This window comes from Natator depressus, chromosome 1 (assembly GCF_965152275.1).
Source record: "Natator depressus isolate rNatDep1 chromosome 1, rNatDep2.hap1, whole genome shotgun sequence".
Classification (NCBI taxonomy): domain Eukaryota; kingdom Metazoa; phylum Chordata; order Testudines; family Cheloniidae; genus Natator; species Natator depressus.
Genome location: NC_134234.1, coordinates 120,922,135 through 120,940,245, shown reverse-complemented (window position 1 = coordinate 120,940,245; position 18,111 = coordinate 120,922,135). Strand labels below are relative to the sequence as shown.

Genomic DNA, 18,111 nt, shown 5'->3' with positions numbered 1-18,111 from the left:
GGCTTTGGCTCAAGCAGAAGCTGGGTGGTGGTGGGGTTGGGGGGAGGAGGTCTTTTGTGAGTCAGACAGGCTGGATACTGCACCCTGGTTCCCCAGGAACACAGCTGCTAGGTAACACAGGTCATTGCTAAAAATATTAAATCATGGAGGGTCAAAAATCAATGCCTGTGGGACTCTACTAGAAACACACCAACTCAATAGTGATTCCCTATTTACAATTAGATTTTGAGACCTGTCATATAGCCAGTTTTTAATCTATTTAATGTGTGTCATGTTCACTTTATTTAATTCTAGTTTTTTAATCAAAGGTCTGTCGAGCAGTACCAAGTCCAATGCCTTATAGACGTCTAAGTAGATCACATCAACACTATTACCTTTATCAACCAAATCTGTAATCGCATCAAAAAAAGATACCAAGTTCATTTGACAGGATCTATTTTCCATCAACTGATGTTGATTGGAATTAATTGTATTACCCTCCTTTAATTCTTTATTAATCGAGCTGCATTAGCCACTCCATTGTTTTGCCTGCAATCGATATCAGGCTGACATGCTTTTAAGTACCTGAGTCTTCTCATTTGCTCTTGTCAAATATTGGCAGAACACAAGAAACTTCATTCTGCCATCAGAATTGTAACTAAACATTTCAACTTCTGGTGAAAATTTCTGCAAGGAATGCATAGTTAGAAGATATTGTTAATCTTAAATGAGCCTAAAATTAAAAATCCCAATAGTATTTTATTAGGATTATGGATTTTATTTTGTAAAAACTATAGGGTTTGAAACAATACTTTTAGACTGTGGTTGAGTGTTAAATGAGGGCTCAAGCTCTCAAAAACATGGAGGTTTTTTTTTCTTTAAATTTTTTTGATGTGAGTGAAATGGTCATAAAAAGATGGCATGTTGACAGCCTTGGAGAATGGAGCCATCTCGTCACAGAACAGATTGTGACAATGAAACTTATACTTCACTGCCAATGTGCCTGAACCCTGATCTGGAGGGACCAAGTAGGTCAGTCCCTATGCCCAATCATTTCCTGGTCTTTCTTCTGAGATTGCAAACAAGGTGCTTATAGGGGGGCATGCATGTAAGTTGTAGACCATCTACTGGACTGAAATCACCATCTTCAGTTCCCGTAGGCCATAGCACAGCGAGCAGATGATAACAAATATTGGAAACTATCTGGCAGATTGAACTGGACACCTAAGGTCCTGATCCTGCAAATTCTTATGTACATACTTAACTTCACACAATGTGAGTAATCCCTCTGACTTGAACGGGGCTACTTGCAGTGCATGAAGTGACAACTGTCTTGGTGGATCATAGGTAAAGATGTGGTGAGTGATGTAGCTGCATACAAACATATTTGTGGTTTTGGAGATCGGGACCAAGGTCTTATGTCAGCAACAGAAGCAGAATGGGAGCTAGTGGAGGGTTCAGAACAAAGAGATGTTGGGTTCACAGTGGCCTGCAACAATGAAGAGGTAGGTTGATGCATATTGGAGCCTCTGCAATTGTTCCCATCCTTGGCTCCATATACAGTGATTCAAATAATCCATTCTAGAGGAGAAAAAGCATGGATTTCTATAGGTAGATCCTCCTCCAGGGCAAAGTTTACTGGTAAGAAGGAGGTGGAGGAAGCCATTTTTTACCATAGATGCTATGTGATTATCCGTGGTTAATGACGAATCAAACAGGATCCCAAAACTTTGCAACCACTTCGATGAATGAGGAGAAGTGGGGATTGCCTTGGATGGAAGGAGGAAGACAGGTGGGTCAACCGGTTCTTTAAAGGGTTTCTCTCCTCTGATCCAGCATCACTTTGGTCTTGCCAAAAACATCTAAGAGTCCAAATGCAGCATAAAAATCTCTTTTCTGATTTGCGGCATAGAACGCTTATTCACAATGTGGATCTTTATTGCACACCTGCCTTGGTTGCACATGTGGAATGATTTCTGTGGGGGTTAGGCACATGGAACAATACAAATTATGCCATCAGCAGGTGACTTCACTCAATGAAGAATGGAGAGAATTTTGCCTGCAATTTTTTAGGAAGCAGCCACTTGATAAGTTAATATTTAATTAGTTATATAAATATACTTTTAGCTAATAAAATATTGTGTAGAGTCTTAGGGGGTCATTAAAATGAGAATTAACAATTCTGTTTATTTATCTGTTTAGTTTTATTTATTTATTTATTTTTAAGGTACCACTTCGGTTTGCCGAAATTATTCAGTGCAAGGTCAAAGGACAACTGCTTCACAGAGAAGACGCCTTTGCTGAAGGTTTCGTCTGAGGACAATGGGTGGGTTATTTTTATTTCAAATTAAGGATTGCTTTTACATTATTCTTTCTCACGTTCTCACTGTGGGGTTGCAGAGAGGCAGCCTAGACAGTAGGGGTTGTGAGTGGAGTAGGACCTATAAGGAATATGATGGGGAAACAGGAAGGCAAAGGGAAAAGGGAAGAAGTAGGTTGTGTGAAGAAGGATGAGAGGAGGGCTTAAGAAGCTTGTGATATGCTGATGTGTTCGTGCATACAGAATCCAATACCTGGTGCACCAAGGAGACAATTCTTATATGCACTGAGACATTGGTGCATCCAGGTTTCTTCCCCCATGGAGGTACTCTATTGACTCCCCACTGAACCAAGGTATGTGTCAAGATATTGATGCATATAGACTGGGCAGCTTCCAACTCCTGCCCCTTCACAGACTCTCTTACACCTCAGCTGCCCTTGCACAGTTACCCTTCTCCTTGTGCCTATCACACAGCCCTACTTCTGTGGCCTGTGGAAAGGCTAGTGGGGAGGGAAGAAGTGGGGAACCAGGCCAGAGACTAACTGCACTCCAGTCAACCTTCCATGAGTCATCAGACTGGAGCTGTTCTTTGGACATCCTCTTATGGACTTCACTGCAGCAAATCCATGGGGTTTGACAGGGCAGAGATTCACTCTCATGAAGCATAGGTTTGTCAGAGAAGCAGTCTGCACTGCCCAGTTCCTAAACACACACAATTTACTTGACTCTGTATAGCTCCTAGAATCTCAGCCAGATAACATTTCTTCCACCAGCCATCACACTAATGCCCTGATTCTGCAAACCCCTAGGCACATGCTTAACTTGACTACCATGAGTATTCCCACTGAAATCAATCACAGGAAAGTTAAGAATGTGCAAAATCAGGATATAAACCAGTATATTTTTAAATTAAGGGAAATCATTTATTCATTTTTTATTAAAAATGTTTTGTAGGTTACGATGTCTGGCTCTTCATAATCCAGATTTTACCACAGATGATGATTCATGGGATAATAGCTCTGCAGAATATGAGCAAAGGTCTCACCTGGGAAGCTTGTCTAGATCTGCTTCCTCTGAGAAATGTGAACTCTTGGACAACCTTCATGTCAAGTTCAATTTATCAAAGATGAGGTATGACTCCAGAGCTTGCTCGTTTTGTTTTTGTTACTTCTGCAAGGGTCAACAACCAAAAGCAGATGTCTTGAAAATGATTTCATTTCTGCAAATGAGTAAAATAACACTCCATATTCTGGGTTATGTTGTACAATCAATTTTTAAGCAAAACCAAAACACCCTTTGAAATTCATCGTGAAATCTGGTTAACATTTATGGCTCCTTGTTATTACATGCAACCTGTCTTAGGTCTCTAACTAAATACTGTATAAGGGAAAAATATGTCTTTATGCCTTTTTTTAAGTTCTTTGTGTTCATTTGTAAATATACCACAAGATCTTCCACAATAGGTTTTGCTGCTTGGATACATTTTTGTTTTTGTAGTTTTTAACTACCACTATCTTTGTAAATGTATTTTTATTATAATAGCTTTTTATATGTACTATAATGCAAAATGTGGCCAAAACAGGTTTGCAGACCTGCATCCTTCAGTTATGTAAAGTAGGCAAACATTGTAGAAAGTCTACATTTACTACTTTTGTGGGGTATGGGTTTATTAGTAAATTAAATGTTATCAACACAACATGAACTTAAGCCTAAAATTGGTCAGTGTTGGCTTTTCCTAGATTTTAGCTGCAGAACCCCTTTGTTCCAGACACTAGTTCCCTTTGCCCCTTCTAGAAATGACCACACTCTTTTTATATTCTAGTTGCGCCTGCAGTAATCACCTGGCAGCATTGCACAGGGTTCAGATATCTGTTACTCAACATAGGTGCCCTGCATCCTGTGCCACGCTATTACAAAACATTATTTGGCTAAATCACACAATGTGCTTTGTCTTAGCTCACTGCTTCATGTTTATTTTCCAGTTCTAATTAGGGATATTTAAATAACATGGGATTTTCCCTATTCTCCATTGTTGTTGAATAAGCAGAGTAGGCTAACTGTACTGGCTACAGTTAGCAAAGCTTGGCTAAATACTGACAACTGTACCAGCACTCTTTCTTTGCAATATTAGCAGCTTGAGCCAATATTTGGTATTTCAGTCCTGCTTGGTTCCTTTACTTAATCATTTGCAAAACCACATAAGTTTACATTCTGGGAAAGTACAATATTTCCTTGGTGGATTTTCCTGTGAGATATTTCACCATTTTGTTGAATATACATAAAGGGCCAGATCCTCAGTTGGTATAAATCCGCACATCTCCATTGACTTTAATGGAGCTACTAGCTCAAAGTCATTAAGTTTAGAGATAGAACGGGAAATTCCGCCCAGATTTGCACTTCATGCAGGCGCATTGAAGTCCAGTGGGATTCCCCTGGGGCTTTAAATCAAGATAGAATTTGGCACAGAATTTGTATTTGCATTACTATGATAGATTAGAATTGCAATGCAAGACACAGGTTGCTAAATACAGTTAAGTCAAAGACTGATCATTTCTGGGTTGTAAACTGTTAAAAGCACTGCTCCTATAATACTAAGTGCCAAAAACCATACAAACAAACAACCCTCTTCCCCAAATGCTATGCTTCATCAATAAAATAACATTTTTCAGAAGCTTGTAATTATATCTTGTCAGCTTTTGAGGATTAATTTGTTATTTAAGGACAAGTAGTTATGGACTTCTCAATTAACGCCTCTTGATTTCTATTGTATCTTCCAATGAAGTTGTCATCATGTTTCTTGTTTCAATAGGAACTGTTGAAACATAATTTCAAAGTGCAGACTGAAGATTTATCAAATGCATTAAATCTAAAATAATCAGAACAGGTCTTTAATAATTTGTAAAATATTAAAAAATCCCAACAAAGTACGTAAATAGTACTGAGTTGTTAAGATGTAGAGAATAGATGTGGGAGAGAGAAACAAAATATATAATTAAAGACGTAGTGGGTGTTCTTCACACATCCTACTTGGTTGTAGCTCACACGTATTATCAATCCTGAGCTGCTGGTAATTGCTTTTGTAACTTAAAATTGGTCTTTGCTGCCTTGAGTTTCAAACCTTTTTTGTTCTGCTATTTTTCATTTTTCAATAGCTTGGACTTTGATGTTTCTAGATGAAAGACTTTAAATAGACTGAGCCTGCTTCTCTGCATCCTTGCAGCTTGGATCGTTCTGTGGCCACCTACATGGTTTCTAATTTTCCCATCAGTGATCTTGATCATAGGACTTATTTCCACTATGATTCAAACATGACTTCTGAATCTTTTGAAACTTATCTAATTTAGTTTTCTATCACACAAATGACTCTTTTAATGCAGCAGTTTGTTGAACTAGACCCTTCTCAACTAATTCTAGTGTCTTGGAATGTTTTTCTCTTTGCCACCATCAGGCTTAAAGCAACCCACTCGCTGGGCATTCTGTCAGGAAGGCAGCAAATTTTTTGTTTACTTTTAGCTAAAATATTAGGGAGATAACCATGGTTTTAGTTAATGGAGAGATTTAAGAGACAAATTACAAAGTAGAACCCATTGCTACTGTGAATATAAAACATAATGTAACATACCTGGGGCACAATCCAGACTAGTGGGGGCTGTGTCACCCCTGTCCTGAAACCTTGGGTGCCTTATAATGCTTTGTTGTCGGAGCTCCCACCTGGGCCGCTCACAAACAGCCTTCCAGCAGGCAAGCCACACGCTGAGCATCTGTGTGTAACTGCAACCTGCCAGCTAAACCCTGGCTCTCACCAGCCTTGCTTATACTACAGGGTGACCTCAACACCCCACCCCAGTCCAGATCTTCCCACAGAAATGTATGTCCTGTACTGCCCAGCCCTCTCCTGGACAGTACAAGTATATTAAGTCTGTTATTCCTTAAGGGAATAATATGTTAGCTTATTGTTTTTTAAATAGAGTTACCCAGACACTCCAATTCAAACACACCGGATTAGATAAAACACGAAAACAAGTTTATTAACTACAAACTATATTAGATTCCAGCAAGATTTATCATCACATGCTTCCAGGAAGGTTGCTGACCAAACTCTTCTGGTCAGGACTCACCCTTCCCCCGGAGTCCAACTTCTGTTTTCCTTTGTCCTCTTAGGTGTGATGCCAGAGACAGACAGGAAGAGGAGGGGTGTCTTGGGGTGTCTGCCCCTTCTTCTGGTAGTCCTGTCCCTCATTTGAAAAGCATTTCCAGCTGGGAGCAAGGTGACAGGCAGTCTAGTGAAGGAAACTCCATGCTGTTGCTTAGCTAAGATGAAATTTTTTTTTGCCCCTGCCCCATTCCTTGCCAAAGAATGGCCACTTAGCAGGTAATGGTTCATCAGTCTTGTTTACATCTGTCTGAGGCATCAGCTTTCCCTCTCTCAGCAACTAGTTTGGCCACTCCCCAGACTTATCTGGAAAACATACATCACTCGTGATTTCAGCTTATGTTCAAACTTTACATATAATGTTGCTATGTGCATTTTGCCATGATATTATTGGTCAGCAAGTTATGAGATATTTATTGATATCTCACAAGGCATACCTTGTACAAACATGATTACAGTAGCATGTAGGGCAGGGATTGGCAACCTTTGGCCTGCAGCCTGCCAGGGTAAGACCTCTAGTGGGCCGGGCCAGTTTGTTTACCTGATGTACCCACAGGTTCGGACGATTGTGGCTCCCACTGGCCGCGGTTTGCCACTCCAGGCCAATGGGGGCTGCGGGAAGTGGCGGCCAGCACATCCCTCGGCCTGCGCCGCTTCCTGCAGCCCCCATTGGCCTGGAGCAGAAAACCGCGACCAGTGGGAGCTGCGATCGGCCAAACCTGAGGACACGGCAGGTAAACAAACCAGCCCGGCCTGCCAGGGGGCTTACCCTGGCATGCCGCATGCCAAAGGTTGCTGATCCCTGATGTAGGGTGTGAACACCGGGGTATATTTTCTATCACACACAGATTTTATGTACAGTATTGACAAATAGAAAAATAATTAGTAGACAGAGAGAGAGAGAGCTCCCACAAAAAAGACACAAGGACATAGTTTTAAAATGGTCAATGCAAAGATTGATTACTGTAAAATGCAAATTTTAATAGCAAATAGTTTAATGTAGAAGAAGCTTGGTTTGACATACTAAATATTTTCCTGAGATTTTAGCATATTTGATGGGACATAATCTTTTAAAAATAAGTCACTTGTCAGTGTACTCAGGCTCACTGTGATAATGTAAAATATAAATCAAAACCAAGGTTCTGATAGTTATCTGTGAATATCCAGGAACTGGTGATGTTTTAAAGAGATAATGTGATTTTTGAGGGACACTCCAAATGTCTATTCCCTTCTTATAACTATGACTTTTTTTCAATAATTTTCAGGGTAGATATTAGAAATATTTTGAGGGAATGATCAAATTTTTGAGACATCAGCCCTGACAGTGTGCCTCTTGTGTAACAACTATAATGTATTTAGGGCCCAGCCTTGAAGTTCTTATACAAGGAAAACTCCACTGATGTCAAAAGTAGCTTTGTTCCAGAGTAGCAGCCGTGTTAGTCTGTATCCGCAAAAAGAAAAGGAGTACTTGTGGCACCTTAGAGACTAACCAATTTATTTGAGCATGAGCTTTCGTGAGCTATAGCTCACTTCATCGGATGCATTCAGTGGAAAATACAGTGGGGAGATTTATATACACAGAGAAAATAGATTCATAGATACTAAGGTCTGAAGGGATCATTATGATCATCTAGTCTGACCTCCTGCAAACGCAGGCCACAGAATCTCACCCACCCACTCCTGCGAAAAACCTCTCACCTATGTCCGAGCTATTGAAGTCCTCAAATCGTGGTTTAAAGACTTCAAGGAGCAGAGAATCCTCCAGCAAGTGACCCGTGCCCCATGCTACAGAGGAAGGTGAAAAACCTCCAGGGCCTTTTCCAATCTGCCCTGGAGGAAAATTCCTTCCCTACCCCAAATATGGCGATCAGCTAAACCCTGAGCATATGGGCAAGATTCACCAGCCAGATACCAAGGAAAGAATTTTCTGTAGTAACTCAGATCCCACCCCATCTAACATCCCATCACAGGCCATTGGGCCTATTTACCATGAATGTTTAAAGATCAATTAATTGCCAAAATCATGTTATCCCATCATACCATCTCCTCCATAAACTTACCAAGTTTAATCTTAAAGCCAGATGGGTCTTTTGCCCCCACTGCTTCCCTTGGAAGGCTATTCCAAAACTTCACTCCTCTGATGGTTAGAAACCTTCATCTAATTTCAAGTCTAAACTTCCCAATGGCCAGTTTATATCCATTTGTTCTTGTGTCCACATTGGTACTGAGCTTAAATAATTCCTCTCCCTCGCCGGTATTTATCCCTCTGATGTATTTATAGAGAGCAATCATATCTCCCCTCAACCTTCTTTTGGTTAGGATAAACAAGCCAAGCTCCTTGAGTCTCCTTTCATAAGACAGGTTTTCCATTCCTTGGATCACCCTAGTAGCTCTTCTCTGTACCTGTTCCAGTTTGAATTCATCTTCTTAAACATAGGAGACCAGAACTGCACACAGTATTCCAGGTGAGGTCTCAGTAGTGCCTTGTATAATGATACTAAAACCTCCTTATCTCTACTGGAAATACCTCACCTGATGCATCCCAAGACCGCATTAGCTTTTTTCACGGCCACATCACATTGGCGGCTCATAGTCATCCTATGATCAACCAATACTCCAAGGTCCTTCTCCTCCTCCATTACTTCTAATTGATGCATCCCCAGCTTATAGCTAAAATTCTTGTGATTAATCCCTAAATGCATAACCTTACACTTCTCACAATTTAATTGCATCCTATTACTATTACTCCAGTTTACAAGGTCATCCAAATCTTCCTGTATGATATCCCGGTCTCTCTCTAAATTGGCAATACCTCCCAGCTTTGTATCATCCGCAGACTTTATTAGCACACTCCCACTTTTTGTGCTGAGGTCAGTAATAAAAAGATTAAATAAGATTGGTCCCAAAACTGATCCATGAGGAATTCCACTGGTAACCTCCCTCCAGCCCTACAGTTCACCTTTCATTATGACCCGCTGTAGTCTCCCTGTTAACCAATTCCTTATCCATCTTTCAATTTTCATATTGATCCCCATCTTTTCCAATTTAACTAATAATTCCCTATGTGGCACGGTGTCAAACGCCTTACTGAAATCTAGGTAAATTAGATCCACTGCGTTTCCTTTGTCCAAAATATCTGTTACTTTCTCAAAGAAGGAGATCAGGTTGGTTTGGCACGATCTACCTTTTGTAAAACCATGTTGTATTTTGTCCCATTTACCATTGATCTCAATGTCCTTAACTACTTTCTCCTTCAAAATTTTTTCCAAGACCTTGCATACTACAGATGTCAAACGAACAGGCCTGTAGTTACCCGGATCACGTTTTTTTCCTTTCTTAAAAATAGGAACTATGTTAGAAATTCTCCAGTCATATGGTACAACCCCTGAGTTTACAGATTCATTAAAAATTCTTGCTAATGGGCTTGCAATTTCATGTGCCAATTCCTTTAATATTCTTGGATAAAGATTATCTGGGCCCCCCGATTTAGTCCCAGTAAGCTGTTTGAGTTTCGCTTCTATCTCAGATATGGTAATATCTACCTCCATATCCTCATTCCTATTTGTCATGCTACCATTATCCCTAAGATCCTCTTTAGCCTTATTAAAGACTGAGGCAAAGTATTTGTTTAGATATTGGGCCATGCCTAGATTATCCTTAACCTCCACTCCATCCTCAGTGTTTAGCAGTCCCACTTCTTCTTTCTTTGTTTTCTTCTTATTTATATGGCTGTAGAACCTTTTACTATTGATTTTAATTCCCTTTGCAAGGTCCAACTCTACTTGACTTTTAGCCTGTCTCACTTTATTCCTACATGTTCTGACCTCAATAAGGTAGGTTTCCTTGCTGATCCCTCCCATCTTCCACTCCCTGTATGCTTTCTGTTTTTTCTTAATCACCTCTCTGAGATGCTTGCTCATCCAGCTTGGTCTACAACTCCTGCCTATGATTTTTTTCCCCTTTCTTGGGATGCAGGCTTCCGATAGCTTCTGCAGCTTTGATTTAAAGTAATCCCAGGCCTCCTCTGCCTTTAGATCCATAAATTCTTCAGTCCAATCCACTTCCCTAACTAATTTCCTTAATTTTTGAAAGTCAGCCCTTTTGAAATCAAAAACCCTAGTTGCAGATTTATTTTTGTTAATCCTTCCGTTCAGTTTGAATTGAATTAGTTCATGATCACTTGAACCAAGATTGTCCCCTACAACCATTTCTTTTATGAGGTCCTCACTACTCACCAAAACAAAATCTAAAATGGCATCCCCTGTAGTAGGTTCAACCGTATGGAGTGGAAATCTATCAACTTCATGAAAAAACTCGTACAGATACATACAGACATCATCTTCCTTTCCAAATGCGAAGAGATGGACATCATAGCAAAAGGACTGAAGGTAAAAAATCCATTACAATCTACATACCACACAGACTATGATGACAGCTTGTGCCACATACATTCAAAGAAACTGCGGAACCACCTAATCAACATCCTCTACAGCAAACAGGGAAAGATTAAGAATGAGCTCTCAAAACTGGATACTCTCATAAAAAAACAACCTTCCACACAAACTTCCTCGTGGGTGGACTTTACAAAAACCAGACAAGCCATTCACAACACACACTTTGCTTCTCTACAAAAGAAAAAGTACACTAAATTATCTAAACTACTACATGCCACAAGGGGCCACAACAGTAGTTCCCTTAACCCACCCAGCAATATTGTTAATCTGTCCAACTATATTCTTAGGACAGATTCTTCTGCTGGGCAATCTCGGGGCCTCTCCTTCTGTCCCTCCACCCCCACGAACATGATACAGTTCTGTGGTGACCTAGAATCCTATTTTCGACGTCTCTGACTCAAGGAATATTTCCAACACACCTCTGAAAAACATACTAACCCACAGAGACCTTCCTACCAAGACTACAAAAAGAAGGATTCTGGGTGGACTCCTCCTGAAGGTTGAAACAACAGGCTGGACTTCTACATAGAGTGCGTCCGCCTACGTGCACGGGCTGAAATTGTGGAAAAGCAGCATCGCTTGCCCCATAACCTCAGCCGTGCAGAACACAATGCCATCCACAGCCTCAGAAACAACTCTGACATCATAATCAAAAAGGCTGACAAAGGAGGTGCTGTTGTCATCATGAATAGGTTGGAATATGAACAAGAGGCTGCTAGGCAGCTCTCCAACACCACTTTCTACAAGCCATTACCCTCTGATCCCACTCAGGGTTACCAAAAGAAACTACAGCATTTGCTCAAGAAACTCCCTGAAAAAGCACAAGAACAAATCCGCACAGACACGCCCCTGGAACCCCGACCAGGGGTATTTTATCCGCTACCCAAGATCCATAAAGTTGGAAATCCTGGATGCCCCATCATCTCAGGAATTGGCATCCTGACAGCAGGACTGTCTGGCTATGTAGACTCCCTCCTCAGGCCCTACGCTACCAGCACTCCCAGCTATCTTCGAGACACCACTGACTTCCTGAGGAAAGTACAATCCATCGGTGATCTTCCTGAAAACACCATCCTGGCCACTATTGATGTAGAAGCCCTCTACACCAACATTCCACACAAAGATGGACGATAAGCCACCAGCAACAGTATCCCTGATAATGTCACGGCAAACCTGGTGGCTGAACTTTGTGACTTTGTCCTCACCCATAACTATTTCACTTTTGGGGACAATGTATACCTTCAAATCAGCAGCACTGCTATGGGTACCCGCATGGCCCCACAGTATGCCAACATTTTTATGGCTGCCTTAGAACAACACTTCCTCAGCTCTCGTCCCCTAATGCCCCTACTCTACTTGCACTACATTGATGACATCTTCATCATCTGGACCCATGGAAAAGAAGCCCTTGAGGAATTCCACCATGATTTCAACAATTTCCATCCCACCATCAACCTCAGCCTGGTCCAGTCCACACAAGAGATCCACTTCCTGGACACTACGGTGCTAATAAGCGATGGTCACATAAACACTACCCTATACCGGAAACCTACTGACTGCTATTCCTACCTACATGCCTCCAGCTTTCACCCAGACCACACCACACGATCCATTGTCTACAGCCAAGCTCTACGATACAACCGCATTTGTTCCAACCCCTCAGACAGAGACAAACACTTACAAGATCTCTATCAAGCATTCTTACAACTACAGTACCCACCTGCTGAAGTGAAGAAACAGATTGACAGAGCCAGAAGAGTACCCAGAAGTCACCTACTACAGGACACGCCCAACAAAGAAAATAACAGAACGCCACTAGCCATCACCTTGAGCCCTCAACTAAAACCTCTCCAACGCATCATCAAGGATCTACAACCTATCCTGAAGGACGACCCATCACTCTCACAGATCTTTGGAGACAGACCAGTCCTTGCTTACAGACAGCCCCCCAACCTGAAGCAAATACTCACCAGCAACCACACACCACACAACAGAACCACTAACCCAGGAACCTATTCTTGCAACAAAGCCCGTTGCCAACTGTGCCCACATATCTATTCAGGGGACACCATCATAGGGCCTAATCACATCAGCCACACTATCAGAAGCTCGTTCACCTGCACATCTACCAATGTGATATATGCCATCATGTGCCAGCAATGCCCCTCTGCCATGTACATTGGCCAAACTGGACAGTCTCTACGTAAAAGAATAAATGGACACAAATCAGACGTCAAGAATTATAACATTCAAAAACCAGTCAGAGAATACTTCAATCTCTTTGGTCACTCAATTACAGACCTAAAAGTGGCAATTCTTCAACAAAAAAACTTCAAAAACAGACTCCAACGAGAGACTGCTGAATTGGAATTAATTTGCAAACTGGATACAATTAACTTAGGCTTGAGTAAAGACTGGGAGTGGATGGGTCATTACACAAAGTAAAACTATTTCCCCATGTTTATTCCCCCACTGTTCCTCAGACGTTCTTGTCAACTGCTGGAAATGGCACACCTTGATTATCACTACAAAAGGTTTTCCCCCCTCTCCCCGCTCTCCTGCTGGTAATAGCTCACCTTAAGTGATCACTCTCGTTACAATGTGTATGGCAACACCCATTGTTTCATGTTCTCTATGTATATAAATCTCTGCACTGTATTTTCCACTGAATGCATCCGATGAAGTGAGCTGTAGCTCACGAAAGCATATGCTCAAATAAATTTGTTAGTCTCTAAGGTGCCACAAGTACTCCTTTTCTTTTTAAAAGTAGCTTTGTATTTGTGAGGACGACAAGATTGGGCTCTGGAATGGCAATAGACAATTGCTTGCATTTTAGTGCCTGTATTCAGTAGTCTATGGGGAAACTGAGTTCTCTGGCTAATCATGTTATTTTCTATCTAAAAAATTTCCTTATGATCAAACACAAATAATGTTTCTTTATGAAGTTTCTGTAAGTAACATTGTTCTTACCTTTCAGATGCTGTTTAAGATTCCTAAAAGTTTCAACCCTTTTTATCTTTGTAGTGGTGTGCTCTGTAAGTATTGGATTTGCAACGTTCTTTCATTTAATAGATTAGAATTAAATCAGTGTAATGATTTTAAATTGGAATTACTGTCGCTTTAGGCTAAATCCAATCCTGTGAAGGCAGTGAGGATCAATGGGCAAAAAGATGCTCAGGTCTCTTGTGGACTAGTTAACACTGGCCCATACTGTGCCCCCAAGGGAACATGGAGAGGAGGGAGGTCCAGTTAATTAGCATGTATGTCACTGGCAGGTGTATAATGATTTTGAGATGGCTCCTCAAGTACCGCTTCAAAACTGGGGGGCTTTAGGGGTCAGTTTCTTCCTCTGCCAAAATGTCCACACTAACTCCTCCACTTCCCCCTCAAACTCTCATGGAACTCCTTGCAGAGTGGCAAACAGGCATCTGAACCTCATGTGGGCTCTCTGCCTTCCCCAATGGCTGCTAAAATGTGGCTGTCGGAATCACTTCTGGTCAGCTAGCACAAGGAGGGGAGCTGCAGAAGGCTGCACTCTAGCAGCCATTGGGGAAGGCAGAGAAACTGTCCCAGGAATAAAGCTGGGAAGGTGAAAATAGTATATAGCTTCATATTCTAGCTAGGTCCCCCAGACCCAGCCCTTTTAAAAAATCTCTCCCGTTCTGACTGATGCCCTAATTCTAGTTCCTCTCTTTGTGTCTCTAGAACCCTTTCCTCGTCCTCCTCTGTCTTCCCCTTCTTTAATCTTTGCTCTTTCCTTCTTTCTCTTTGCATTGTTCTAATACTCCTGTCTCTTTTCCCCATCCACAAGCAACATTTCTCTTAGTGTCTCTTGCCTTTAAATACCGTACGTGTGTTTTTAATTTCCATCTCTAATGAACTGTTCCTCATCTCTCCTCAAATCCCCCCTCTAGTCCATTGCCTGATTCTAGTTCTCTTCTCTCACTCTTGCATCGTTATCCTGGCTTTTCCATCCTCCTTGCCTCATCTTAACTGATCAACAGTGCTGTGTGAGGCAGCCAGCTCCCGAATTAAGTGGCTCCTTTCCTGGCTCTGTTGCTCCCTGCTGTACTATAATGACACAAATTGAACGCTTGAAAGGTGGAGGCAGAAAAAGAATGGAGGGAGACACTGATCCAGGATTCAGTAGCAGTCACAGTGTTCTAGTGGAGGGAAGCTAGAGGCATAGCGGGGAGGTGGCTGAGTGGGCTCTGCGGCTGAGTTGTCAGATTGCTGCTGTTGACTGTTTGGGCAGTCCTAATGGAATCTGTTAACTGTTAGGCTGCAAGACGCTGCAAGTGTTTTGGCGGGTTGGAAATTATCTGCTTGCCTGACATGAGGAATCTTTTTCTGCCTGATAGGATTCCCGTAGCAGAGGGCACAATAAGCATTTATGTTTCCTCTCAGCCAGGGCAGGATTTGGACCTAACTTTCCAGACAGTTCCTTAAAACTAGCCTGCAACTTTGTCCTGGGAGAGACTTGATTACAATAAACGAAATTTATGACTTTGCTAGTTTAAATGTGGTGAAGGATTACACCTCAATACCACTGACTCTCTTTGAGAGTCACAGGCCTGGTTTTAAGTTTGGGAAATATCAGCAATTGAAGTTAAATATACCTGAAAACATTATTGTGAATTATACATTTGTTTATAAGGTTCAAGAAAGGGCATTTCATATATTTTTTTGAGACAGACTGGGTAGATAGATAACTCTGTAACAATTCAATGTATGCCCATTTTTTGTTTGTCATAGATTTTATTTAGCACTTACGCAGGTCAAGGAGCACCCTGGCAGATGTTGGCTGTGTCACCATTGGAAAGCTACTGTATCCTTTATCAATTTCTTTTTAATAAACAGAGAGAGAGCAGTGTGGTCACCGGTTATACTGATGATAAGCTGATTCAAAATGGCTGCTTTGCTGATTACTAAGTTAAATATTGACAGCGATTTATTTCCTTAGAGTTTGTGATGCTACCTAACTGCCGTTATGGTAGCAAATTAATTTGCTAAATGATAATGAAGTGTGCAAAGGCCTGATTTTCCTATTTCTTCAACTGGATACCACTTGACCGCTACTCATGTCTTAAAAAAGGAGCTGAAGTTCATAATGAAACCTGATCACAATATGCAAAATGTAAACAACAGAGGTGTAAGGTCACAATGACAGAAAAATCCCAAAACTAGTTCCCCCAAAGATATGACTAGTTTAAATGTGAATTAAAGTTATTAATAATACATTTTAATAAATAACCCTTATCATAGTTTACCTATAATATATAATTAGTAAGCAAGAAGATGGACAGAATCTTTTTTTCTTGTTAATGTCCAGTAAAGTTGTATTTAGAAAATGAAAAATGGACGTGGTGATGGAGATTTGAGTAGAAGCTTTGAGTCCTTGATGATGATGATGGAATACTACTTCCTTTGTGAATTATATGAAGTTGAACTCCCAGTATGATGCTGTGGCCAAAAGGGCTAACACAATCCTTGGAAAAGAGGGGATTATTGAGTAGTTGAGAGGTGATTTTACCCCTCTATTTGACACTGGAGCGACTGCTACTGGAATACTGTGTCCGGTTATGATGTTCACAATTCAAGAAGGATGTTGATAAATTTGAGAGGGCTCAGAGAAGAGTCACAAAAATGATTAAGGAATTAAAAAACATGCCTTATAGCACTAGACTTAAGGAGCTGAATTTATTCAGTTTAACAAAGAGAAGGTTAAGGGATGACTTGATGGCAGTTTATAAGTACCTACATGGGGAACAAATATTTGATAATGGGCTCTTCAATATAGCAGAAAAAGGTATAACATGATCCAATGTCTGGAAGTTGAAGCTACATAAATTCAGACTGGAATAAGACATACATTTTCAACGGTGGTATAATGGAACCATTGGAACAATTTACCCTGGGTTGTGGTGGATTCTCCATCACTGAACATTTTAAAATCAAGATTGGATGTTTTTCTAAAAGACATGCTCTAGGAATTATTTTGGGGAAATTCTATGGTCAGACTAGATGATCACACTGGTCCCTTTTAGTCTTGGAAGGGTGCTAATTCAAATATTTCCTGGAGCACAAATTCTGATCTTTGCCCTCCCCCTGGCAGGGACCCTGCTCCAATTCCTGCTCCACACCCCACACAGACCCCTGGTCTCCTTTGGCTGGGGAGTTTCTCCTCTCTCTTACCCACACAGTGAATGAACTGATGCTGCCAGGAGTCCAGTTCTCAGTCGATTCCCTTGCACTTCACTGTACAGGGACAGACTCCCCATATACCAGATTACAACACTACTTGGCCTGGCTACCCCTCCATCTGTACAGAGGGGAAGTTTGGTCAGATTTGAGTGGTTTTGTGACACCATGTATCAGATCACAATGACACCCACTGAAATTTGGCCCAGTTGCCCTTCTGTCTGGACAGAGGGCTGGCTGGGTCAAATTTCAGTGACGTCACAACCACACAGCTGGAGCAATGCTCTGGACTGCTCCAACAGCAGCCACACTGATGTAGGAGGGGACCACTGCTTAAAAGTGCTTGGAGCATCTCCCCCGCGGCCCAGCTTCATAGCCTATGGAACTTTGAGCAAGTGCCAAAACCTTGAGGGGAGGGGGCATTCATTTCATTTCCCCAATCCTGACAACTCTAATTGGCACCACTCTTTGGAACCTATGTGGGGGTGAGGAAAGAAGACATTTAATTTGATGCTTCTGTTGCTACTAATGTGAGCTGTTCATTATACATGAACATTTAGTGAGTGATTAAATGCACCAATATTCTGGTGTTGAATCTGAGTTTTTAGTACCTTGAAATCTAAGTATTAGACTATAGGGAATTAACATCTACAGACAGACTGAAAGATTAATAAGCACTGCCAGGCTTGCAAATAATACATGGTATCATCATTAGGATAGGATTAAAATTCAAAATGATCTGGACAAATTGGAGAAATGGTCTGAAGTAAATAGGATGAAATTCAATAAGGGCAAATGCAAAGTACTCCACTTAGGAAGGGACAATCAGTTGCACACATACAAATGGAAAATGACTGCTTAGGAAGGAGTACTTATGAAGGAGTACTGCGGAAAGGAATCTGGGGATCGTAGCGGATCAGAGCTAAATATGAGTCAACAGTGTAACACTGTTGCAAAAAAAGCAAACATCATTTTGGGATGTATTAGGAGTATTGTAAGCAAGA

At 41.2% G+C, this 18,111-nt stretch overlaps 1 protein-coding gene across 3 annotated transcripts in view; it reads left to right on the top strand.

Annotated features, from left to right (window-relative positions):
• The window catches only part of OCA2 (OCA2 melanosomal transmembrane protein), a 336,400-nt gene that overhangs the window by 97,838 nt on the left and 220,451 nt on the right, over window positions 1–18,111 (top strand). For 2 of the 3 annotated variants that reach the window (XM_074965648.1, XM_074965656.1), the window contains exons 3-6: window positions 2,207–2,305; window positions 3,254–3,430; window positions 13,884–13,941; window positions 15,662–15,734. In XM_074965648.1, the coding sequence (XP_074821749.1) occupies window positions 2,207–2,305; window positions 3,254–3,430; window positions 13,884–13,941; window positions 15,662–15,734 (407 nt within the window). The remainder of the gene's footprint in view (window positions 1–2,206; window positions 2,306–3,253; window positions 3,431–13,883; window positions 13,942–15,661; window positions 15,735–18,111) is intronic. The other variant, XM_074965665.1, reaches the window with a different exon arrangement.